General features: G+C 40.2%; 1 protein-coding gene across 12 annotated transcripts in view; it reads left to right on the top strand.

Annotated features, from left to right (window-relative positions):
- The window catches only part of mef2aa (myocyte enhancer factor 2aa), a 101,179-nt gene that overhangs the window by 57,398 nt on the left and 17,382 nt on the right, over positions 1-26,399 (top strand). For all 12 annotated transcript variants that reach the window (XM_019262994.2, XM_019262997.2, XM_019263003.2 and 9 more), the window contains 2 exons: positions 4,629-4,834; positions 12,376-12,579. In XM_019262994.2, the coding sequence (XP_019118539.1) occupies positions 4,781-4,834; positions 12,376-12,579 (258 nt within the window). In that variant the 5' untranslated portion in view covers positions 4,629-4,780. The remainder of the gene's footprint in view (positions 1-4,628; positions 4,835-12,375; positions 12,580-26,399) is intronic.

Here is a 26,399-nt window from a genome sequence, read left to right as displayed (position 1 = left end):
ATCACCTTCAAAGAAGTGGAGGCACATAGTGAGTGCTTCTTTTTACTTTTTTTAAGTCAGATAGGATGAATTTTCAAATAACCTTCAACATACTTGCTTTTATTTTTGACTTCTTGAGATGTAGACCGGAATGCGGATGCAGTCTTATTATATTACACATGTGTAGAATAAAAGTGGCCTCATTTTTTGTTCATTACGTAAACCCAGCAACATAAATCTACTATGTACTTTAATGTTACTTTTTATATAGGACAACAGTTGAGGGAGTAATGCCTCAACTTTGTGTGGAGTGAGCACAGGCTTGTAAGCAGAGAGGGAGGAGGATGTGCTGGATCCAGTAATTACACTGGGAATTGAGCATGTTTTATTGATTGTGAAAGGGCCAGGCCTGTCACCAAGTCTCCACGGTCTGTCTTAAGGGAGGAGGAGGCAGACCAGCCCTCCTGTCACTTGACCAGACTCGTACCTCATCATAGCTGCTCTGATCAGAAACAATTGTAATGCTTATTTTCTTTTATAGATATAGATAGCGTGTGTATTCAACAGAAGGTACAGTAAGGCACACACTTGTCTGTTAGACATGTCTTATTGACTTTCTGTCAAGCTGAGGTGGTCGTTCCTATGGCGACATATTCTCTGCACATTGATTTATGTGTTACAAATGTTTGGTAAGCAAGTTTCAGTAGTGCTGGACTGGTTTATATCAAATTGGACCAGGTGTATCACATCAAGGTCTTTTATAAAGAGTATGTGATGAGATACTTGTATGTACAAACTAGACAAGACACATTTTACATAAATACAAAAACATAAAAATAAAAAAACAATTTTGCAGATAACATAACATAAAATGTTGTCTAATGTAGCACTCATGGTTTATGCAGTAGGATCACTGGTGTTGTGAACAGGGAACAGGTACAGATACGATTGCACATAGCTCTAAGCTGCTGTGAGCTGAGATGTACAGCTCTGCGCTCACTGTCCTCTGTGCGTCCACATGGAAAAGGCTTCCCTAAGTATAATTACATAGTGCTCTGTCTGCTTTGCCAGACCAAAACCGACCTGTTAGACAAGATAACTCATCTAATATTATTTTTAAACTCCGGTTTCTGAGAGCTTGTTGTTAATAAGCTTGCAACATCAGTCCATGTTCTTGTTAAACATGTGATTCCATCCATGTCCTGACAAAAAGGCTGTTAGCTAACCACGTACGTCAGTTCTGCCTTGACAGAAAAGTCCTACCACTGCCTTCACGTTAAAATAAATTTGGCGTGCATTACCTGCAGGGTACTGAACTATCAGTGGTAGCTTTCAAAACATGATCTTCTGTAAATGAATGGAGCGGAAACTGTATTTAATGGGCAACATTTAGCTGATATCCAATCCGCCTATCAAGGTCAGTTTTGGCACCAATACTGAACCAACAAATCAGATTGATGCTTCTCCAGAACAAACAAGGTTAATGACCTGTAATTATTTGCAGAGGTATATATATATATATGACATCTTGAGGTGAAACTGCTGTAGGCTTCCTGTTTACATCAAGTACACAAACATCAACCATTTGGCAGTGCATATTTACTGAGATGGCCTCAGATGTTTTCAGGCTCAGTTTTCTATTTTTCCTTGTCTCTTTTTTTGTGTTTGTCTCTTTGTCTCCCTCTCACACACACATTCACACACACAAAAAGCACATGATTTAGGCCATAAACAGATACTCTGTCTCATTCAAACACTCAAGATAAGTCAGAGTGTCAAGCACAAACATGTACTTTACTACAGTACAGACATTGTTCTCTTTTGTAATCTGACCATCTTCTGACATGTCTATCTGGGCAGTGGTGCCAGCTGAAAATTTCCCACTTAAATCTGGAGATTGAAATAGCGTTATTTGATCTAGAGTAAAGTATGTTGTGATATGATCAACCGCAGCATTAAATTAGAGTGATCATTCAAACGCTGAAAACGATGTTCTGTCAGCAAAATGTTTTAGCTCTCGACTAACTTTTGATGAATGTGGACACTACGTTGAGAGTGTGGCACACCTGCAGTCTGAAGGCCCTCTCAGCTTGTCATTTTGTATCTGTGTAAGAGAAATGTCATGACACAGACTATTATGCCTCTAGACTTGAACTGTCCTGGTGTGACAGCTCGTCTGTATAAAGAGAGAGGAAAAGATGTGCGTCTCGATTCTTTCTGATGTACAAGATTCACTAGACTTTCATAAAATGAGCAAGGCTGCAACATTTTGGAGGAGCAGATTGTGATTTTAGATGGGACACATTGCTTACTCTCATATTATATTGATGAACACATGCTTTCAACGAACAAAATCTGGTGTGGCCTATTCAAAACAGCCTTAACAGATGACATCACCTCAGATAAGTTCCTTTAAACAAAACACATACATGCTTTACTGTTAAAATTGTAGAATACTTTAAATTAGTATAAACAGAGTGAGAAAAATATTATCTCCTTACCTCAGTGCAGATAAAATACACCACTGTGGTCAGTTGTCAGGTTCACCACTTGCCATTAAATCTGAATCCCCCCCCCCAAAAAAAAAATAAATAAAAAAAAATCCAGATCCAAATTTTTATTATTATATTATAATATATATATTTTTAAAACATATGTACCTCCCATTTCAGTAAATTCACTGAAGGTTTCAGGAATATGAACACATCAAATGGTTATGAAATGAGTGCACTACTATTGCTTTCAGGATGGCTCAGGTATGTCTTTGGGTGTCCCCCTTGACCTCAGTCTTGTGTGTGTGTGTGTGTGTGTGTGTGTGTGTGTGTGTGTGTGTGTGTGTGTGTGTGTGAAATGGTGAATGAAGAAGAACATCGTCATTCTCCCTGGCCTGTTGTGATGTGGTTTGGGGAAAATTCTTTGTGGGGGTTCAGGCGGTTACTTTCCTGGCTCAGACAGCAGTGCGTGGGTAGTTAGCGAGGTGATCTCAGTCAAGTTTGCCTACAGTGGAGCCCCGATTCAGACAGCCAGACACCATAATGCCAGTCCATCTGTAACCCATAATGACTGTGTGCCACTGGAACTGGTCATTTTCGTTTTCACTGCCAATTCGGCCCCTGGCTTCCTTGCCTCACAACTGCTGACTGCATCTAATGGCCTGAGTTGTTAACCTTTATACACTTGTACTCATAGGGGAAATGTAGTTGTTTAGACATTTTCTATTTGCTGGGTGTAAGTGATGGATGCGCCTCGAGGGAGGGGGCTATATCTCTTCTCGCAGAGAAGCAGAGACAGGACAGAGTTAGATGTTCCCAGGGGAACAGTGCGGTCTGAACCACCGGCCAGGTTATGGGCTCATGTGGGAATATATCCCAGACCCTCCTTTAGCCCAGGAGATTTCAACTACTGTCAACCCCAGACTGGGTGCTCTCTTAATCATCTTAAGAGCAAAACTGGCATCAGGGTTGGTCAGCTCAGGAAGAGTGAGGAAATGTCACTGTTCTGTTTCTGTAGGCGGGGGAAGGTACAGTAGACAAACTTCTTCTATTCAGGTAGCTTTGTATAACTCTATAAAATATAGAGATGAAATTAAACTAGTTGCAGTAATTACATTTTGTGAAATTTGATGTCTTGTCACGAAATAGATATCTGTACGGTAAAAATGAAACTACAGCCAGCTGCTTGTTAACTTAATTTAGCATAAAGACTCAAAACAAAGGGAAACTACCTACCAGCAGTATTTACTAATCAACATGTCTTACGTCCTGTTTGTTTAATCCAGACAGAATACAAAGTGTAAAAACAACAATTTTCCATTTTACAGGGTTATGTGATCAACTATTTGTTTTTTGAAACAAATAGTTGCTGAAACCAGTTGCCAGGCAACCAGTAGAGATTACAGGAAGGTACTGCTCCTGGCCCCCAAATAATCCAGCACCTAACTCAGTGTAAATTGTCGCTTATACACATATTTTTTTGTACAGATTAAATGAATATGTAACATGATATTTAGTGAGCTTTAGAGGTTCTGGTAGGTGTATTTTCTTACTATTGGACAGAGCCAGATTAGCTGTTTCCTTCCGTTTCCAGTCTTGCTAAAATAGATGGACTTATATTTAACCGACTGATATGAGAATGGTATAAATGCTAACTCTCAAGAATGCATAAGCATATTTCCCAAAATATAAAAATAGTAAATAATTTCTATATATATCCTTAATAATGATCAAATTACTCATACCAATGGAGTATTGTAACAAAAAATAATTTCCCTCTGGGATTATTAAAGTATTTCTGATTCTGATTCTGATTACAACCAGTGTTGAAAGTATTTTGATCCTATTATTTTGCAACATGTGACCAGCTCTTATTGACCTTGTCAGAATAAATGCATTTAATCACGCATTGTCAGTCTAACTAGGCAATGAGTCTTATATAGCTGCTGCCCTGTAAGTGTGAAGCAGAGTGTGGAGATAAGGTTTATGCCATGTGGGTCTCATACTTTCTGAATGTGCTTAAGAACAAAAAGCAGAGCCCTCCGGTGCTTTGAAGTGCCTAAGGAGACATTGTTGAGTGTAAAGTTAACTTTCTTTTCTCCCCCACCCTCCTCCCCTCCCTTGTTTTTCTGTCTTTCTCTTTTTGTCGTCTTGCAGATTGTGGTGTGGTCTGTCCAAGAGCGTATTGCAAAGAAAGAGTGTATACAAGAAGAGAGACTGTTGCACGATGTGCTAGGAGAGTGGGAGAAGAAATCGTGTTGTTTTTCTGATATTGTTGAGGTGTCAGAGAGACTGGAAAGGACGCAGCCATGGGGCGGAAGAAGATACAGATCACCAGGATCATGGATGAGAGGAACAGGCAGGTGAGTGTCACAATTTTCTAATTACTGATCTTTTTATCTGTGGCATTTTTTTAAAGGTTTAAAACAATGAAAGGTTTATGTAAAATATTCCAATCATATTAGCTTATTTTACAGGATACTACTGTTTCTTTGGGTCTGCTTTGTACCTATCCGAAGGTTACAGTCTTCTTCTATTTTCTTTCCTGCCTTGGACCAGAGTTCTGCAGCTGTCATGGTTTGCATGGATCTAAACAGACATACCTCCCTCCCCAAAGTCCCAGCCAGCTGAACAGGGACCATGACATTTCTTTGTCAGTGCGGTCATATTTACAGACATGATTCCCCTGCCACCCTGCAATTTCAGCCAGAGAAGTTGATGAGGCAGCAGGAGAGCTGGGCTGTAGCGGGGGCCTCATTGGCGTGGGAGTGAACTGAGGGTAGCGAGGAGCACAGCGGGCCGCCTGTGGCTTCCCCACACTGTAGGGCTTGTCCCCTGGCCTGGCAGTATGGCTGGGCCCCTTCGCTGTAGCCCTATGTGTTTGCAGCTGTTTGGTAGTAATTAGGAGCAGCCACTGCACCACAGCACCCTCTCATTTGCAGGGTGGGTCAGCAGGACACACAGCACCCTTCTCTGCCTCGGCTACACTGGTCCCAGCTAGCCGCAGAGAGGGAGAGAGCTGGAATTCACTCTGTCTGCTCACGTTAAATATAAACTCCTAAACAGCAAAACACTGTACAAAACAGCCTGGGTCTGTTTGAAACAAGAATAACAGGCTCGGATATCTATAGCAGGCAGACTGGGTCCATTTCTTTTTTAGCTACGCTTCTTTTGATTTAAGAGCTAAGTTGAGGAAGCGTGAGCGCAGTTTTTGACAAATTATACCAATTAATGAAGATGCGTAGGTTTCCCATAGCAAAATAGAACGCATCTTGTTAACACTTCCCCAAAATATCATTTGCATTCCTTCACAGGTGGAACAACTGCTGTGCACACAGAAATATAATGGAGGTACAGTAGCACCTCTCCTGAGAGTATTAACATGATACGGTACTAGCCAATCCGTACTCTGACTGCATCTCTGTCTGTTACTGTGAGGCTAGCAGTTCAGCCAAGTGCAAAATAAAAATCCACACTCTGGGCCAATTATCAGGATAACACCTGGCTCTGGGTGGGATCCAAACAGGAGGGCAGGGGAGAAATCACCCCTGGCTCATTGCTGGTATCTACACTGTATGCAATGACCTGTGACATCAGGGGGGTAAAAAAAGAGAGAAAATTACATGAAAACACATTGTCAGTTGATTGTTGAGTGAGCAAGTTAACCCATCAGACGATCCTTTCTTTATCCCGCATATACGAAGAGAGTGATGGGAAGACATTTTTGCTGTATTGTCTCACAGGAAATCAGAGCTGTGGAGAGAGACGTCGCTTATTATTAATGTGTCTCCCAAAGTCGAGTGTTTGCATCAGGTTTTAAATGTCTCACTGTATAATTTGTGAGAAAGTTTATCAGCAAAACGCAGGCACTTCAGCTTGCATTTAGTTGGTTTTAGCTGGCTCAGCAGAGAATCTGCTATGACAATAGGCCGCCGTGCTAAAATAAAGCTTTGGTATAAAGTGATGTATGCGTGTGTATCTTTCTCTCCTTTTTTTTTCCTGGGCCATGAAGCGCACAGTGCCATCTCCCTGGGGCGTGCTCCTAACCAAGGGAATAGCCATTAGCATATGGTCCCCATTGTCGGGAGACAATTTGAATCTTTATCTACGCCGCTCTGCTGCTAGCTATCCATACTCATAGCATTAAAGTGAAAGAAGTCCTTAAGTGGGCTAATTAGATGGTATTGCTGTACGGGATGTTGTGTGGGGACAACGGGGGCTCCCTTGCATTATCACTGCAAGTGCTTTAGGAGGGCTGTTAACCTTTCAGGATTTATAATACGCAGCGTGGCAAAGGCTGAGAAGGTCTGTAATTGCACAATCTATCAGGAATTGTGAGTGCAGAGTTAAGACAGGCAGTGAACTTAGCCTATTTCTTTTTTATTTTTTATTTTGCTTCAAGTCATTACCTACAGTGTACAATGACACATATTTTCATAATTCAGAGTAATGAAGTGTATTGTGCAAAGGTGACAAGCAAGATAAGATTAAAAAAAAGAAAATATTGTATAGTTAATGCATACATCATGTGTATCAACGTTAGACCTTTTTGTGCAGCATTATGCTCACACAAAAGTGTGTTTCTCTCTCTGGTGTGGTCTTACAGAGGTGTACAGAATGAGACATGAAGGCAGCAGAGGTCCTGTCATGCATACTGTAAGATGGTAAAGAGCCAGTTCCTGAGCCATGCCCTGCATAAGTGATGGTCCGACAACACAGCGGCACAGTCATCAGCCAGACTGACATGCTGATTGCAAATGAATGCATGATAACAAGCAGACAACAACACCTCCCTGGTTGATTCTCCTCATTCACAGCAATTATAACCCTTTGAGTCGCAGACAGAAACACACACATTTATCATACACTATTATCGAAAAGTCACATTTTCATTGCCTCTCTCTCTTTCTAGCATACCCACAAATACAGTGCCTTTCAGTGGAATCATACAGACCGGTGAAATTAGGCCTTGAGTGCCTGTTGTGTTTTGATTTGGCCTGTTTGGAAGTCATGAATCACACAAAATAATATCAGCAGAACCAGTGGCACTCAATAAGTATTTTCAGGGTCTTTCACCTGCTTCTCAGAGCATTCGTCAGGAATTGCGTGGATGTACAGGAAGAATTTTGGTGGAAAAAGGGGGGGTACACATTAGTCTTGTAAGTTAGTGCAGAGACGAGGCTGGTGTAGCCCAGTGAGCGGTGTCTAGTGACGTCCTCTGGATGCCATTAAGCAGGCTCACTGGGGGTAATTGCCCAAGTCATTAAAAGTTTGATGATTTTGCTGCTGGGTGGAGGGTTGCCTGCCCTTGCTGTGGCTCATTTTGGATTTTGCTCTGGCACTTCAGATGCCTGTAGGCAGAGTGCAGCTCTCTCTCTCTCTCTCTCCTCTCTCTCTCTCTCTCTCTCTCTCTCCCTCTCTCACACTTGTTCTCCAGGGAGCAACATAGCGCATACCTCCCATTTTTCAGCCTTCACCCATTCCTGAAGTTCTGAGCGGTCGTCATTATTTTTTTGACAGGTAAAGAGCTTGTTGATAGACCATGGACAGAACAGAGGAACACTGCTAAATGCGACAGCCAGCGCATATATTATCATTGTTCAAGATGATATGTAGTTTCCATAAAACTGCGCTGAAGCAGCAAAACATGAAGTTTGGGTGACGGTGAGTGTTAGAGGAAGAGTGTACCTTGTTGTGCATCACTAAAATGCTCACACTTTTAGATGGTGCAGAATTATTTGCAATTTTTATCAACACAGCACACTTATGGCAAGTGTTTTCATAAAGTTGAACAAGCCAGTTGTCCTTAAACTGGCCTGTTTTTGTTGACTGATTGGAGATATTTCTAGGAAACCTACTTATGTTTTGTTAACTAGCATGTCAGCCTCTCCACTAAACAGGATCACTCACAGTTACTGTAGGTTTCAAGGTCAATCCCACCCAGTAGACAAGGCCTTTGCACCCTCAGTTGTCCACATGGGGATCCTGAGGCTGTCCTTTCTCCCAGTGAGAGATGATGCAGGCAGACAGTCGTGGTGGCCCTGGCCTGTCTCCCAGGCCTGCACACTCTGGCACTGTGTAGCCAGGGCAGCAGCCACAGGGCCTGGGTCACTCTGCCAGCTGGTGCCAGACCTCTCTGACTCACAAACCCACTCTCATGTCTGCTGTGGGGGCCGTCAAAGGTGACATGAGGTTCTAATAAGGCCGCTAGCTCCTCACCCCTCCGAAGGTGTTAGTGACTCAAGCATCTCCTGCCATTCCCAAGTCCCAGCTGCACACTCTGAGTCCCAGATGTCTTGTTTGTCATCTTGGCACCTCTGCCTGAGGACAGACATTGATAGACCTTATGATTGACACATCAACTCTGTGTGGATGTGTGTGTGTCAGGGTTTGTTGTAGCATATGTTGTGATATGCCATACAGTTTTCTATGGCAGGGCCTCTCTTGTAAAAGATAAAAAGGATCAAACTATCATATACCTTTAGTAGTATTGCAGTTAAAGCACAGTGTTCACTTTTGTAGAGCATGTATAAGCAACTGGAACTAGAACCAGATTCTCCAGAGGGCAAATTTGCGTGTTGCTGTTTATCTGAAATTTCTGTAATTTTCCCTCAGGTTTCAGTTTCAGTAACAAATTCAAAATTTTATTTAGGCAAATCTGTTTTTTTTTCCTCTCAGAGGGAGACAACGTGCTTTTCTCTGATGCAGCACAGATATTGACCAATATGTTTTTTACAGACACATCTATCATGGAGCATTGTTATCTTACAGGAAACACGCGTATAACTCATAACTCAAGTGTAAAAAAACAAGCTCAATTAAAGTTCAGTTGAAGCAGGTAATAGTGGAGGGGCACTTTGGAAGAAGTTGGAATTGTAGAAAGTGTGAATTGAGAATTACCACCTCATCGTGACACCGTGAGAGCTTCTTAAAAGGTCAGGGTTTTCATCCTGGCACAGTCTAAATGAAACGCTGGTATAGTCCCTGATCTGTCTGGTATTGTGTGAGCTGTTATAATGACCTTATCAAAAGCAGAGAAAGTTGGAATCACTCCAGCTTATTGGGAGTTTAAAATTGGCCTTCCTTCTTCTTTCCCCTGACATTTCATTTCTCAGAACAGCTGTAAGATGCACTGGTATGGTGTTACAACACAGCTTTACAATACTGAGGCTAATCCTGTCATTGTGAATTACATGAATTAGTCATGGATGCAGACTACATGTGTACCACATCTTACTATAGGAGCGACTCACATTTTTAAAACCGCACTGAGCGTCTCTGTGGGTGTCTCTGACTTGGTGAACCATAGGAAAGCTTCGCCAGCGAAACTCCCACTTGACCTCAAGGATGTCTGTGGTTTTCCACGGTCTCACCAGTCACCCCAGAGAAGATGGGGGTGGAGGGAGGTTATATTTGTATATGCTGGTCTTTAAGCTCAAAGCGGTTTTGTGTCAGGACTTATCAAATTAAGCTGGACTTCTTACATATCCAAACAAAAGAATAAAAATAGGGCAAAATCGTACAAAATACCCTCCTTATTTCATTTTAAAGGTAACAGTATAAGTGCAGAAGAGTAATGCGGTCGTCACCTTTAATGGCTGTGTGTGCAGCAGCTGGCTGGCTGTTTTGTAGAGGTACTGTGTCTAGGGCTGGGGCAAGAACCAAGTCTCAGTGCTGCTGTTGAGGTTGAAATGAAGCAGTGCCTGGGTCAGCAGCCCTGCACTCAGCACTCTGCCATGCATCCAGGTGGAACAAAGTCCTCGCTCAGCGTCTCATCCTGGGCTTCCTGCCGAAAGGTGACATCTCTATGGCTTAACAGCCACATTCATCTGCTAAAGAGCATACAATTTGTTAATCATTTTCCCACATCACAGCCCCTGCTTTCCAGTTGGTTAGACAAACAAATAAATATGCAAGCAGGGAAATGAGCGAGTGGGCAGCCCTGGTGTTTAGTCAGAGGAGACTAGTATCAGCTGGTTAGAACTGCAGGTGCTCTAAAGGGGTAGAAATGGGACCATGGTCAAATCATATCCTCTTGACTGCCCCCATGCAGTGAGGCACCTCGAGAAAATCATCAGATAGACACACACAAAACCACGCAATGCTTTTTCTGCTCCGCGTTACTCACCGAAAGGCTTTATGTGTCTGCGATTTTGCAAGGAAACATGTCATTTGATTCAGCTTCTCCTGTATTTAAACCTCGTCTTTTCAAGAAATGTCATTTTAGAATTTGGTTTGTCATATGAGCTCGCCTAACATGGACGCATTGAATAGAAAATGACACGAGGACAGGCTCCTCCATGTCTACAGCGGGAATAATGGTCCTGTGTAATTACCTGTAGTGTGGAAGATTTGAAATTCATTTATCACAGTTGGAGTGACCCCACTGCCTCAGCGGTTACATAGACACTATGCAACACATAGGATTATACTGCATTATACCAGTTAAAATGAGGGTATAGCCGCAAGCTGTGACCAATTAAAGTTGAACAAAGCCAGCTCATCTGCTCAACTCCTCTCTTAGTAGGTCAGTGAAACTGATGGAGAATACAGACATGCACTTCTTTGTTTCTCTAAGCACAGCTTTTAGTGGCACATTCACAAGCCCGGTTGTATAATGCACATTTAACAAGATGCATGCCATGAAGAAAAACAAATCTGGAGCTGTGATTTCAGATATAGAAATCTGAAGGCTATTTTCTACAAACAACCATTACAAAACCAAAGGAGAAAAAAAATTAGCTGCATTTCTGTCCTCCCTCCATGTGAGTGATGTTTTGAGCTTGAGAAATGACTGTAGCATACTGTAAAGAGGTGGTGTAACATAATGACACGTGTGTATAGGTCTGAAGCGACCACAGAGACAGAGCTGCAGAGATACAGGACATAAAGTCACTTTGCAGAGAGGGTTGCGTTACCATTGGAGTGATGTATGACCCGAAGTCCCATCTGAGGGCTCATGTTACAAGGCTTATGCTGCACTACAGAGATAGCTTTCCGTATATGGAGTCAGGGGCTACAGTAATGTATGGACCCCTGTTGTTGCCAAAGCTCTGACTCAGCTCACTGACTTGTGCCTCTAACCCTGACCTCTGTCTTGATAACTAGACATTTCAGACATGCACTATGTCATTGCAATCATTCCTAAAAGACGAATGATTTTATTATCTGTCACCTTGGTTACAGTAACATTGTTTTAATATAATGAGACTATTAATACTGTTATTTGTCTGGCTTAGCCTACATTGTACACGCCAGTCACATAGCTTTTAAAACTTAGCAGAACTTTACTTACTTTTTTATACACACTTTGAAAAAAACATTTTCAGCAAAAAGCAGCTCTGCGATATTATTTAGAGCACAATTATCAGCGTTGGAAGTACATTTACTCCATTACTGTGCTTAAGTAACATTTTTAGATACCTGTACTTTGAGTATTTCCATTTTATGCTACTTTTATTCTACTTTTGACACCACATTTATCTGACAGCTTGTTACTTTGCAGATTAAGATTTTACATGCAAACATATGACGAGTTTATAAAATGTGATGCAATGCTATAGCTGCAAGTATTTAAAATCGGTAAAATAAGCTCCACCTAAAATAACTAGTTTGCACATGGTACTTTTGTACTTTTACTCCAAAGCAAGATTTCTAATTGTAATGGAATATTTTTACACTGTGGTCCTTCCACCGCTGACAGTTGTACAATAAACATGGAGTTGGCAAAATAAACAACTGCCTTCTGTTATAATAAGGAAAGCTAGATTAACATTTGTACTTGTCCAAATTGCATGTAGATGTACAAATTTCAGTTTTGTTCACTTGACTTTGATCTTCTTTCTAATTTAGGGAAACAGTTTTCCTCTGTAATGGGTGGTTTTGTTTTCTGTGTGTTCCTCAGGTTACCTTCACAAAGAGGAAGTTTGGCCTGATGAAAAAGGCCTATGAACTGAGCGTACTATGTGACTGTGAGATAGCCCTCATCATTTTCAACAGCTCTAACAAACTGTTCCAGTATGCCAGCACAGACATGGACAAAGTGTTGCTGAAATACACAGAGTACAATGAACCCCATGAGAGCAGAACCAACTCGGACATTGTAGAGGTGAGTGAGTGTTGCTTTCTTACTTTGTGAGGAAAAACTTCTTTGTGTTTCACTGTAATCTCTTCTTTATGATTTTGTGACGCAAAACGTATGTTCAGATTATCAGATTTACGCTAAATAAATTATTTCAGTGCCATATTCAGCCTGTAAAATATATTTATTCTGCGATGACTGCAGGCTTAAAAGCTTAAATGCTCCAAGGGTTTTAGACACACAAGAGTGAGGAACAAGTAACAGTTTCCTTTAGTCACCATTCAGATAGGGCGCAGGAGGTCTGCACTCCCTGATAAGTTCAGTTTCTTTTGTGCCCATCAACTGACGTGGAAAACCTATCTTTGCACACAGTAGCTGCTGACCACCATTGCTGACTCTGTTTCCCATAGATACTATACCTGTAGGGCTCAGTTCTCTGGCTACTCCTCATCACAGACCATCAGCTTGTCTTGTGCTGCAGTGAAAATACAGTGTTTTGTACATTCCATACCGCTCTATAAAACTCAACAAGCACTTGGGTTTCCTGGCAGCTCCTGCGTGCCCAGTAACTAGCGGAAGAGCGAGCCACTTGTTATGCCAGTATACAAAACTGTCAGCCAGAAGTGTAAAAGCCAAAGTAAATGAGAATGATTAGGGATACATCCTGTTCCAAGCATCTTTCATTGGCACACGTGTGGTTTCTCGGCTTATTCAAGATCTGCTTTAAGAGGCTGGTATCTTCGCTCTGACTGAATAAAAGCATATACAATGTATGTTAATGTCTATTGATAAAATCATGACACTGCTAGTATAAAGCTGCCCATTCGTTTTATAGCTGTTATTTAAAATACACTTAGGCTAGCTGCTTCTACACAAAGATACTTTTTTATTAGACAATGCAGACTGCTGCGTCGCAATACTTTTAACTACCACCTGCCCACTAAAACATACAACATTTTTTATTACAGCGGCCCAATTAAGAGACATTAAGGGTGTAAGATGGACGAGATTGAGAAAGAATTCAAGAATCCCAGCTTTCGAAAAGACTTTCAGTTGGAGGAATTAGTGAAATTACATGCAGCATAAAGGAGTCAGCTGTGGCCCATTATCTTTTATTCATGCTGCTGCTGCTTGTGAATTACCTGCTTGGCAGAGCTGCAGAAGAGTGCTCTGGCATCCAGTAGACTCATGCAGTCACTCCTCCATCAGGGGCCCTCAGAGCAGAGCAGGGGCTTACCTGCATAAAAAATACATGGATTCATTCCTCACTTACGTAACTGTGACCACAAATTTGTATTTCACCCGTGACTCTGAAAGAGGTCTCATTTCGAACAAGCAAACACAACAACAGCCCATATTCAGAATCATCATGGGGTTATTCACCTGAGGCAATATGTGTTTATGTTGACAGCATGGTGTAATTGGAGTGTACATTGTGCATAGTGTAGCACCGGTGGTCCCATGCAGTTTTCCCACTTAGCCCTTCTGGCTACTCTCAAGGAAGCTGCCCCGCTGCACAAAAGGCGAGAACAAGCCACTGTTGTCCCCGCTCACTTTGCCAGCATCTTTGCAGATATGCACAAATCCTCATCTGCCTGCTGGCTACGTGATCAAGGTTCAGAAGTGAAGAAGCAGAGCAGAAGTAACCAACCCAGTCTAACACTAAACAATCCCTCTAAACTTGGCCAGAGAACTGTCGTTGGTGGTAATTGATTGATCTTGAAAAAGCTATGATTTGATCATATTTTAAGATCTAATTGGAACCGCTTTCCTGACTGATCTTTGTACTACATGAAGCAGCTGATGCATTTGTATTGATGGGAAGAATCCACTCCTCCCCCCATTTATTCAGTAAAATGGGCCTCACATGAGGACACTTAACACTGGACACTTATCTAAGTTTTTAAATTGTGTTAAACCAATCTTTGCCATGCAAACAATCATGTGCTCATTTGTCCGGTTTGGGAGGCCAGAAAAACCCTCTCCCACTTTTCATTGGGATGCTCGTTCCGTGAGAGGAACTAAATCAAAGGTCACATTCCTGCTCAGTAGTACCATCTGTAGATAAAGGCTGAGCTGTGCAGTGTGGGAGAACAGTCTCCATGTTTTCCACAGATGGATGCATGCCTGGACCACAGTTTGATAACCCAGTGGAGGGCTATGGACTTTGTCTCAAACTTGGCTCGCAGTCCAAAGCGCAGTCCAAAGAGCAGTAGGCTCTGTTTTTTGTTTTATGTGTGTGTGTTGGTGCGTGTGTTTGTGCATGTTTGCATGTGTTGATGGTCTTAACCTTACCAGCACTCCAGGCGACAGGTGAACTGTCGTGTGAAATCTCTTTTTACGCATTCACCTGTGAGCGTCACACAAAACCTTCTTCATTTCTAAACAATATTCTGTTTTCTACAAAATCATGTGGAACAGCAGCGCTCTTGTCCGCCTGGTATGTGAAAGAAAAACAAAATTTGCTACATTTGCTGTATCTGTATCCTTTTGTAACACAGAAGAGTAACACGCATAATAAATGTGCTATTTAATATGGTTGTGTTATTGTGAAGCGAGCACAGTATTCATGACTGAAGGTTTTATGGTGTTGTTCCTATTGTGCTTCATATTGAATTCTGTTTATACCACAAATGAAAATGCTGCTGTTAGTCATTAGATTAATCTAATAATATTTACTCTTCCTCCCCTCTCCGCTGGTAGAGCTAATGAAATTTTGCTCATGCTCCACTATAACCTCACACCGTTCTCCAGCACACACAAAGATCACTGTGTGTCCAGAAGAAGCCTTAAAATCAGATAGTAACTTCACAGGCTTCATTTGGCATTTATCTGTCCTCTCTTTGAGCAATTCAATACAAATTGAGGAATATGTTATATACCAGGATTAATCAGGTTTGCCGGCACACAGAATCAGCATTAAGTCAACACTTAATTGTAATCCTATAAAATCAGGTTTGTGAATAGGCTTTAACCCAATTTGAAAATGCAATTTTAGTCAAATACTTCTCCCCTATAATTGCAAATAACAGGCCTGTGCCATATGCAAAGCACTGACTTTTCACTGCTCTTCTTTTTAAAATGTCTTTTGCCCTGATGATTTGTGAGAGTAAACAACCCGAGATCATTCATAGGGAAATTCTCCTTATCTTCCTCATAATAAAGAGGGGCGGCCATTGTTAATGTGACTGGGGAAAAACAGACAATTCATTCTCTATTTATGAAGGAACGCCCCCCTCTCACAAGACCACTACAGTGTGAGGAAATGAGCATAAAATTATCAGGTCATTTCCATTAGGTTTTATTTCACGATCTCTATCGGCTGTTGTTATAATGGACTTGTATTAATCATTCAATAAGATATGCAAATTTTGACCATTACTGAATGTCAACCCTTATATCTTCATCTGAATCACACCTATTTTATGATTTGTTTGTGAACTTCACGATTGCCATTTGCAAAGTTTACAGCGACAAAAGCTATTTCTGCGATCACAACTAAGGGTTCAATTTGTCATCATGTCCCATGTTCTATATCTTTTCTTCTTTTCTTTTTTTTTAACGAGGGAGACAATGCATTAAGCTGCTGTGCTTTGCTAAAGTGCATTTTCAGCGACTTACAGCTCAAAGAAACATCCATTTTATTACCACTTCTGGAATGAAGCCCTTACAGTGCTTTGGGCTGAATGGGCACCAGGAGTTTTTCAAACAGGGGATGTTTATGTTGTCAATCAAAGGCTGAGCAGTGATTAAGACTCATTTCTATCTTAATGAATGCAAATTGGCACATCTGCTATGGTGGGCTAGCTGTCCAGACTCTTCAATTAGCATGATTGATCAATTATCCTCCTGCTGGTGGCTCACTGGAAATGGAATCTGGGGAACGGATGGGGGCGGAGTAGGTGTTGTGGGGGGTAGGAAGAAAGATGAAAGAGCATGAGAAAAAAATAAATAACAGAAAACTGTCCAAACGCTTCATTTAATAAATCAGATTCTTTATTTGATTAGACTAAAAGAATAATGGAACTTCATTTTACTCATAGAGAGCTCACTTGAACACATTTAACTGAGAAAGCTGTTATTTTTTTAAAAACTTTTAGAAAGATCAAGATCAGAGGGTCATATTCCTCAGTTTAAAACAAAGAATACATAAATTACCGCAACTAACTGGTTAACAAAGTTAATCTTTAACATGTTTCATGGTTTTCAGTGTATAATCATAACTTCCCTTTTTGCCTGATTTGTTTTTGTGTTGGCATTCCTATTGTGATACATCATCTTCACATGAGCAAAAACACAATTTGCATTTTAAATCTGCGTCTGATTTCTTCGTCAGCAGATTTTCTGATCAAATATTCCTGCGAGAAATGAGCTTCAGCCATGCAAATATTTAGTAGATCAGTACTCTTTCAACTCTGAAGTCTGTCGAGGATATTGTGGCGCGCAGCTTGTTTGTATTTGTTTTAACAGTAAGCACAAATCCTTGAATATCATAGCACACTGGTGAGAGTAGCGGAGGCAGATTGTTCTGAGTGTGTATTTATAATCGTGACACAAAAAACATAAGAGGATGGTCACATGAAGCTCTGGCTGGCCCACAGGACTACTATTGTGTTCTCTTAGCACTTTTATTACAGTAGCTAGGATATAGCTTGTTAAACAAATTGATCATTAAAAAAACACAAATGAATACAAACACATGATAAATAAAGAAATAGCAGGTCTTCTGTATGATAATTATAATATAAAAGTAATAAAAACAAAACTAATTTGAGTATTTAAATTAACCAGTAGAAAATACAAATGGTTACATGAGAAAATATTTAACTTCCTCAATTAATTTTAAGTTGACCACAGTCAAAGCACTTGCGTAATGGCTGTAGAACTGTTTGTTTGCACTCCATTCTTAATGAACCATACATTACCAGTGATATAGCATTTATAAGCCCATTTGTATCGTTCACATTACATTTCATGTATTACCACTGATAAGGCATGTGATGTTAAAAATTACATACAAATTATGTCTAATGGCTGATTTTGCTTGGTTACACCTTGTGGTGTACCCAATCTTAGTATTAATATATAATATAATATAATAAGGTACATTTTTTTATAGATACTCAACTGTAAGCTTATGATATTTTTCTCATATGATGAGAAAGCTTCTCTCATTATATGTTCTCTCCAGTTTCGGCATTACTGTCACAGAGAAAAGATTCCTGGTTCACTGCCAAGAAAATAAATTATTCCAGATAAATTAAAGTTAGTATCCAGAGTTATACTGGAAAACGACTAATAATTTAGAAAATACATGATAAGATTTGCAAAAAAAAAAAAAAAAACTTTCTCTGCCTGAACACATCTGTGCACCAGAACTGTGCTTTCATTCGATCTTTGCAGTAGTTTATCCCAGTGGACAAACTGTCTTATAATTCAAAACCAGGACACAGATCTACTCCAAATGCATTCTCCAAACATGTTTCATTTATGTTAAATTAATTATAGAGTATATATATATATATATATTATACATGATAATTTATTTAAAACAAAGGTCATGGGGCCCCTCTGATCTTCAAGGTATACCAGACAGACAACACTATAGGAACAGTAGAGAGAGATGCATAGCCAATATATATGATATTAAATCTATTTTTTTTATTAAGTGTTTTTAATCAGTAGTAATTAGAAGAAAATATGGTTATAACAAACAGAAAATACAATGTGATCTTAAAGGTATTCAAGTAATAAATGACACACTTCTCAAGTTCTGTTCTGTTTTTCTGTTCTTGAAACGACATTACCACAAAGCGATGCAACTGATAAACGTCAGCGTAGTCATGTTATTCACAAATGATCTTTATCAGTATCAAATCTCTCTGCATTGGTTATCACATCAAATTGAAATTACTGGAAGTTTATAAAACTAAAACGCGACAGTATGATTTGGAAAATAGTTAGCAGTAATGTGAGGTGGGATAAATGCACTTTAGTACTTTATAGCAACGTTATATTGGTGAATAATTAAAGCGTATTACAAACTACAAATTATAGTACACTAGCATATGATGTACTGTATATCATTTATATTGACATTTTCACAGTTGTGGAGAGTTGATACAGTTTTTATTCCAAAATTTAGTGTTCACATTTGATCTCTTGAATGGATTTCCATAATACTGGCTGGATAAGTACCAGGTTCATATGGTCATTGTTGGGTTAGAGCTGTGGATTATTACGAGCAGACAATCATGTTTTTGTGCTTCTATTTATATTTTCAGATGTCTGGGTTTATTCTGAACAAACTGATGTTGTTGTTAACAGAAACAGAAACGGCATCACTTCCCTTACAACAGAGTATTTTTCTTTGAAAAGACCAAGCTCAATACCTGTGGTTTGGGCCACCTTCCATCGCGTGGATGCTCATGAGTACCATCAAAGGTTGCTGCTCAGTCTGTCTCTATGTCTATAAAATAGGGTTCATTTGTTGTTGTTTAGAGAAGTACATCATCTGAGTTTAGTTTTTTTCTAATCCTTCTTCTCTTGTCTTCTGACTTATTGCTGTAAATCTCATACATTGCTCTAGTCAGCAGTGGACACAGAAGAACACATGAAAAAATTCATGTATTTGACAAAAAGTCTAATAAATGAGTTACATTGAGTATTTAAACCTTAATAGACAATTATATTTTTACCCCCCTTTTCTAACCTTGTGCTCAAACAAGCCAAGTCTTAATCTTTCAGTTTTTGGTTAGTGTTTAAGGTCTTCACAGAAACATGCTTGTGTTCTCAGTGTTTTATTTCTTCTTTCTCTCAGTGAGATGCCATTTCTAGAAACATAGAGTAACAAGTTAATTAAACATTTTGCATCTGGGGTAGATTACACTTGTGACAAGTCATTATTTTAGTTGGAAATATCCATGATGTCTTATTGTCTGACTGGTTGAATTGCTCATTCTTTGTATGTAATTATCTACATCATTATCTATCATTTGCCGGTCTATTTACAGTGGCTCCGAAAAGAGAACAGCAGTCTAAATGTAACAACAAAATCTGAATTCAGAGCATTTTTTTTTTTTAGGTTTCAATCAAATACAAATTGAAAATCTTAGATTTTTTCTTTTTTTTACTAAATTTAAAATGTAAAAACAAATGTGTTCTTTACTGTGGTTGGTGCCTGATAGTGTAGGTGCAAGTAGGCTTTTTAAGACAGATTTAGCCAATTCAAAGGTTTTCATTAATTAAATATATATGTTCAATAACTCATCGTCAAAAAATTCTCAAGTCTCAATTATACTTATTATCCCCCTCCAGCTCTTTGCTATTATCTTTCTTCTTCTTTCTCTTTCTCCTTCTTCCCACCGCACCATCATCATATTACCATTCTCCTATTTGGTATTTCACCATAGAGCTCACAGCAGATGAGAAATGATGAGAAATCCCTTTTAAGCTAAATCAAATGTCATTGCTATTGACATAGACTTATTGGGTTGATGTTGATTTTTCTGGGCTTTTCAATATATGTGAAATTTTCTGCCAGCCCATTTTTAATATTACAGGGGAAAAAAGTATGTGCACTTTTGGTCTTCTATGTTTTATTGGAGTGATATTGAAATTATTTTTTTTATTTTCATTTTGACTGTAGGTCACACATGGTACAGTAGATTTTCGTAAAGTAATACCATATATACTGTCATATATAAGTATAATTACTTTTATGGAACTTAAAACACCAACAACAAGGATATGTATATATTCTCTATAGTATTGCCTTGTAGTTTTTTTTTAAAATATCCTCCTCCTTTAAATACTAACCCTGTCAGTCAATCTGTTGTCTCTGGAGGGGACGTTAAAGTAACAGCTTGGGCAGCCATTAATTTGTTTTTCTGAAATCCTATTACCGCCTCTTCATTTAGGACTCATATAAACACACTGAGTTGTGAAGATGATGAGTGTTTTGTATACCTGAGAGCAGACATTTAACCTTTGGGCCCTTTGGGTCAAAACAAACACACTGGCTGTTCACACAGTGCCAGCATCTATTTTCAGAGTAGTGCAGTAGGACAAGTTAAAAATAAATAACTCACAAATGTTATACTGAAAACAGACACAATTGTAGCCTCTGTTAATAAATAACGAGATAAAACCTAAAATAAGTTGTTTGCTGTTTATTGAATTTAACAATACATTCAATGCTTGTGTGCTGATTTTTATGCATTATTAATGACAATGTGATAATACTTTACATTACAGCCTCTTTATAAACGTGGTAAGTTCTGCAGTCCATTTTAATTGCCATTACTCTCCTCTTGGCATATAGCATTGCATCTTAACATTATTATCGCTTATGGAGTAGTCTGGTGAGAGTTGTCTGAAAAGTCTTCTCTTGCCACAGTGAGTGAAACAGTATTAATGGTTCTGTTGCAAGCAACATGCTGGGTTTCAAAGTGCCCCTTTTTATAGGACAAGGACTCCTTTTCCTCTGGGCTTTTAGTGAAAAAGGGTCACCAGTCCTCTTTTGTAGTTTTCTCAGTGTAATGAATCAGTTGTGGTAATGTTCATGTGAGTATATCATACACTGCTCTGTTATATGTGTCCTCTGCCATGGAACAGATAGACTCTAATTGTTACCTGATGGCAGAGTAATTGCCTTTGATGTTCAAATTGTGAAAATGTAGTTTGATTATTACTGTAGAATTAAACTCGCCATAATAAGCAGTATTGCAGCTCTTTATGAGGGATTTTGTCCTTTAGGGTTATACAACAGCTTTTCTTTGGATTTCTGAATGGCTTCGCTCCATTATCATGTGCTGGTTTTAAACCCATCATGTATTTCATCTCATTGTTTTATTATGTCTCTGCTCTCCTGTGTGTAATGCCTGTTACCAGGTTACTGCTAAGAGATTTTTGCTTTTAGCACATGTCGTACTTCATTGACGTCAGAGCTTTTTTCCACCCTCTCAACTTCGCTGCATATGTCCCATTTCAAATCGAGGGTCTCTCAGAGCTTATAATGAAAGAAGACACAACAACAAAAGACCACAAGCCATGGTGCCGTCTTCTAAACACTGGTTTCCATCTACACTAACAAGTTAATACTTCAGGGTCTAAAATAAGATGTGTTCTTTGTAAAAATGTGGAACATACACATTGAAGTTTATTCAGCAAACAGAAAAAGATGGATGAGAATTATTTCCAACGGAATTACAAATATTTCTGTTACTGTTCCGTAAATATTGCTGGTTTCTTATTTAAACAGATGTTTGTGGAACTTCTGCAGAATTTCTTGTTACCAGTGCTTAGTTGACGTTGAAGTGTGTTTGACAAACTACTAACACAGATTAAAGAAGACACTGCATTCGGACTGATTTATGCTTTTACCTTTTTCTCCTTTTTCTTCTTTACGCATCAGCTTCCACAGAAATGAATGATGTCTGACACATCACTTGTCTACTATTAGTCACACTAACAGAAAAAAAAAACAAATCAATAGTAAAGCAAGTACTTGTAGTAGTAGTAGTTTTGTGTTGGCATTCCTTTATTTATTTACTTTTACATAAATTAAACATGATTATTCTCTTTGCTGTCCAATTAATATTTTCTTTTTTCTTTTTTAGATTATTCCTGCAAGTAATGTGTGCTTATATTATATATTGCTATATTGTGATAAACCCGAGTGATTTAGCAGAATTGTAGGATGTAACTCATTACTGTTAGGAAAAGTACGTTTTCTGCAGTAGTAATGTGTAGGTACGTAGGGAGGGAGGCATGTAACGTAATGTAGCATGTATAGCTGCTCAAACTGAACTCGAACCACATACCTGTCATAACTGTGGCTTGAACCACATGAAATAGGTCAGACATTATGCTGACCTAATTTGGTTTGATCTAGTTGCAGAGCAACAGTGATACTAGTTATGTTAAAGATCATTCGAACCACAAGCCATGAGTCCACCCTCTGCGTTCTTCAATGACCTTGCAGCTTGAGCGGCTGACATGACACCTTGCTTTCGTGCACAGCCGTTTTTGTGAGTTAGCTTGTGCAACAATCAGCTTGCCCTTGTGCCCCCCTCCTCCCTCTGTGCGTGCTGTGCGGCCAACCCCTCCTGCCCAGGGGCGAGGACAGAGCAAAGCCTGCTGGGATGGGGTGGGTGTGGGGAGAGAGGGGTACTGGGGGTTAGCTGGCACAGTGCCACCTTCCCCTGGCTGCCTGGCCTGACTGGGGGCAAAGAGGGAGGCTGCTGTGTCTCAGATTGATGAGGACAGGTCTGTGGTCTGGGTATAGAGTGTTGCAGAACAGACGTCCTGCTGGCACATCCTGCCCTCTCTGCCGCACGCCCCCCAGCCCTCCGTACTCGCCTTATCGGAACTCCTAATTGTCCTTATGAATATTTTAGAGGCGAGCAGGAATGGGAGTTCAGGGTTGGGGGTATGGTTTCAAGGGCCCTGACAGCTAATGATCCACTCAATGACCAGAGAAAAAGAGAGAGAGAGCGACAAAGAGAGACAGGGAGTAAAAATGGTTAGAAAGATTTTCAGCCTGTACGTTGATATTTTTGCCTGGATTGTAATTCCTTCTGATCAGTTTTTCTTTTCTTTATGTAAAGTGGGAACAGTCTGTGATCTAATTCTTCTTAATCTGTAGATAATAATGACATTGGTTTGCCTTTATCCTCAATTTGTAGTTTAATTCCCTCTTGTCTATACTGAAAATATGCAGTCCGCTGATTGAGACTGTTCTTTCTGACTGTGGCGGCTAATAGCTTTGTCACATCAGTCATTCACCACAGTCTCAGAGCAGAAAGCTCTGAAGGGACTGCTCACTTCACAAGCAATTGCCTCTTATTCTGTAAAATAGATGGGCTATATTTAATTGGAAATCTAGCCAGTCAAATGCAGGTAATCATTTATCGTATACAATATAGAATATGTTTAGTTTTAGTCACAATACAGTGACTCACTTTGGATTAATAGGTACTAGTCTGAGCTCACAGCTCATTGTGCTCTGTCCATTGTTGTTGTGGTGTCAGGTGGGATTGAATCTCACTATGTATATTGTTTTTCTAACGGCTACAAGACAACAATATCAAAATAAAATGTAGACGAGAGAGCATGCCCCCTCCTGCTTCTCTTCCTGTTCCACTGAGTAACTAGACAATGGAGTGAGCCAAAGGAAGGACATGAATCTAGCCTCATATCCTGATATCAGTCCGCTCAGTAATGTGTAATGGTCATGAGATTAAACAAGATATGTCTGGGAATTACAGAGGTCTCCTTATCTAAAAGCCCTCCCACTCCCAGCTCACAATATGTGGTGGGAAATGAAGAGAGAAGACATTACAGTAACCTAGTACCGGGCTATGACATACAGTGCCTAAAGACCAACCAAAAGAGGCTTTTATTCCCCTCAAGTGAAGACTACAGCACCACAGGGGAAAGCGAACATGATGGTAGTAAAAGTCTCTTAAGATGTTATATAAAAGCAGAAATATTCCTCAGCAGATAAAAGCCCTCCTATCAGCCGCCTCCCCATGCTGATTTCCTAGCGCGTTCACACTCAAAGAAGCCCTTTGATAAGCACATTAGATGGAACGGCCTGGACACAATGGTGATGTCATGAAGATTAGCACGCTACCTTGCTTAGTGTAGCGGTGGGCACAAGGGCTAATTCACAGCACTGCAGGGCGAGAGGCTGGGAGACCCGTCTGAAATGAGGCAAAGGGAGGCCACTGCATGACGACTGGTTAAAATACGCCCTCTGTGTGATTTAGAGAAAGATGGAATAAACACATGCATTTCACAGTTTTTGAACATTTTGTGTAATTACGGGCTGTATTGCTATTAATCTACAAACTGTCTTGCTGTTGAGGACCCTGTAATCTGGCGCTGTGGTGCACCAGTCATAGATTCAGGTGGTGCTCTGCCAATAGTGAAAAACCACTGTAAGTGAAAGCTACTGTGATTCAGGCACAATGGAAGAGTCTATAGAAACAGCCTCTTCATGCCTTCCTTTCATCCATCTCCCCCACAATTTTGAAGTTCAGCTTTTATACCGAACCACTATCTTTCTCCTTTCACCCTGCCTTCTATTCACGTACAGTACTGTGCAGTACATGAATAAGTTAAATGCAGAAAGCTCTCTTGACACAAGAGAGGGAGAGCATCAGAGTGAAATTGTTTTCCAAGACTCACAGCAGCAGACTAAATTGCTTGGGCCCTTTTCACTGAAAGTACTTCTCAAGAAACAGGTGATGTAGGTGGCTTATGCAATGGTTTGAGTTTTATTTTTAATCCGTGGAATAGTGTTTGCTTCAATTTTGCAATAAAAATGTGAATATAATGCTTAAAAGCAGAATGATGTAAAATGAGGTCTGTATAATATTATTTTAATAGCAGCTCTTAAGAGTACTCAATGGGCAGAATTACTTTAAAAAAAATGTACATTGATTTCAAATGCCTTTCACTGCGCTAAAGCCTTACGTACTGAACATGTACTGCAAACCTGGAGAGGCAATTACTGTGCTGAATGTTCCCCATGGTTACAGCTAGGTTGGTCGTCAGGGCTCAGGTGGAGATGACGGATAGATGTTTTCTTCAGCATAAGGAAGCCTCAAGGCCTCTTACAATTGAAAACATTTTTTGAGAGAAGTATCGTGAAAACAAACTGCTGGACACACATGTATACACGCACAGACAATGGTGCCCAGTTGGTTTGACGTCAGCCACTCAGAGTCACATTTTTATTTGAAGAGCCAAATTTCTATCAATACAGGTTTGGACTGCTGTGAGAAAATAGCAGCTGGCCTTGTTCCCACTCATCTTTGTGAGCCTCTCAGGGCCTTGTGAATAGATTACACAAGTTCCCTTGTCTATACTCGCTGCAGCCCCCCTCCTGCAAAAAGCCCCTATCTTTCATCAGAAATGCTACTGAAAATCCCAACCTCAGCTGTATTCACATCTAGCCAGCTTTACTTTCCAAAGTACAAACCACACAGCTTGATTCAACAATTGAGATGCATTCTCAAGCTGCTTTTATTGAACTATTCATAACGCATAAAGGAGTTATCTTTTCCTTTTTTTTTTTTTTGGATCCTGATCGTCGAGTACATTTTCCTTTTTCTAGGTCAAAACACTGTAGTGTCTGGAGCAGTCTGCAGCATTGACATATAAGAGTAAAGTTGATCTGGGGTCGGGTGGCCTTCAGGGCTCCATGTGGTCCCTTCTACGGCCATGTCTCTGCGCGGCTGCCTCTGATTGGTCAGCATGGGGAGCCAGGTCTTGACAGGTGTTTGGAAGAGGGACACCTGTTTGGCCATGTGCTGATTTAGTGATCCATTTACTGGGAGCTGTGGGCAGCGTCTGTGGGACACCCAAAAACATGCCAAGTCATTTAACAAAGAATTACAGCCATGCCTTCAATTTTATATGTATTAGAACGCCACAGAGACGATTAACTCTTGAGCACACAGCGCCTTCAGTGCATCTTTTTAATCATAATATGCATTGTAGTAATTCATGACATGTGTCATGGAACAGATCTGAGTGCTGCCTGCCCTTGTCTACTGATATCTGGTTCCCGCTGCTGCTGCAACCCCTCCCTAAATGGCCTGGGCCAGTGGGTGCGGCGTACTGAAGGCTGGCCAGGCTTGTTGTGAAAGTAGAGCAGCCCTGCCCATCTCGCACAGCCGTGCCCAATCAGTCCAACCAAGATATTCCCATAATGAGCAGGTTGGAGCTTAAATTTGCAGGTTGAGATCAGATCTTTGGCTCACTGGTGGAGAAAGTGCATAGTTTAACCCCAGTAAACACAGGCCTTTCAGGACCCTAACTAAAGAGGGTTCGTT

This window comes from Larimichthys crocea, chromosome XXI (assembly GCF_000972845.2).
Source record: "Larimichthys crocea isolate SSNF chromosome XXI, L_crocea_2.0, whole genome shotgun sequence".
NCBI lineage: Eukaryota > Metazoa > Chordata > Actinopteri > Sciaenidae > Larimichthys > Larimichthys crocea.
The sequence above is the reverse complement of the archived record's forward strand: the minus strand, read 5'-3'. Positions and strand labels throughout refer to the sequence as shown.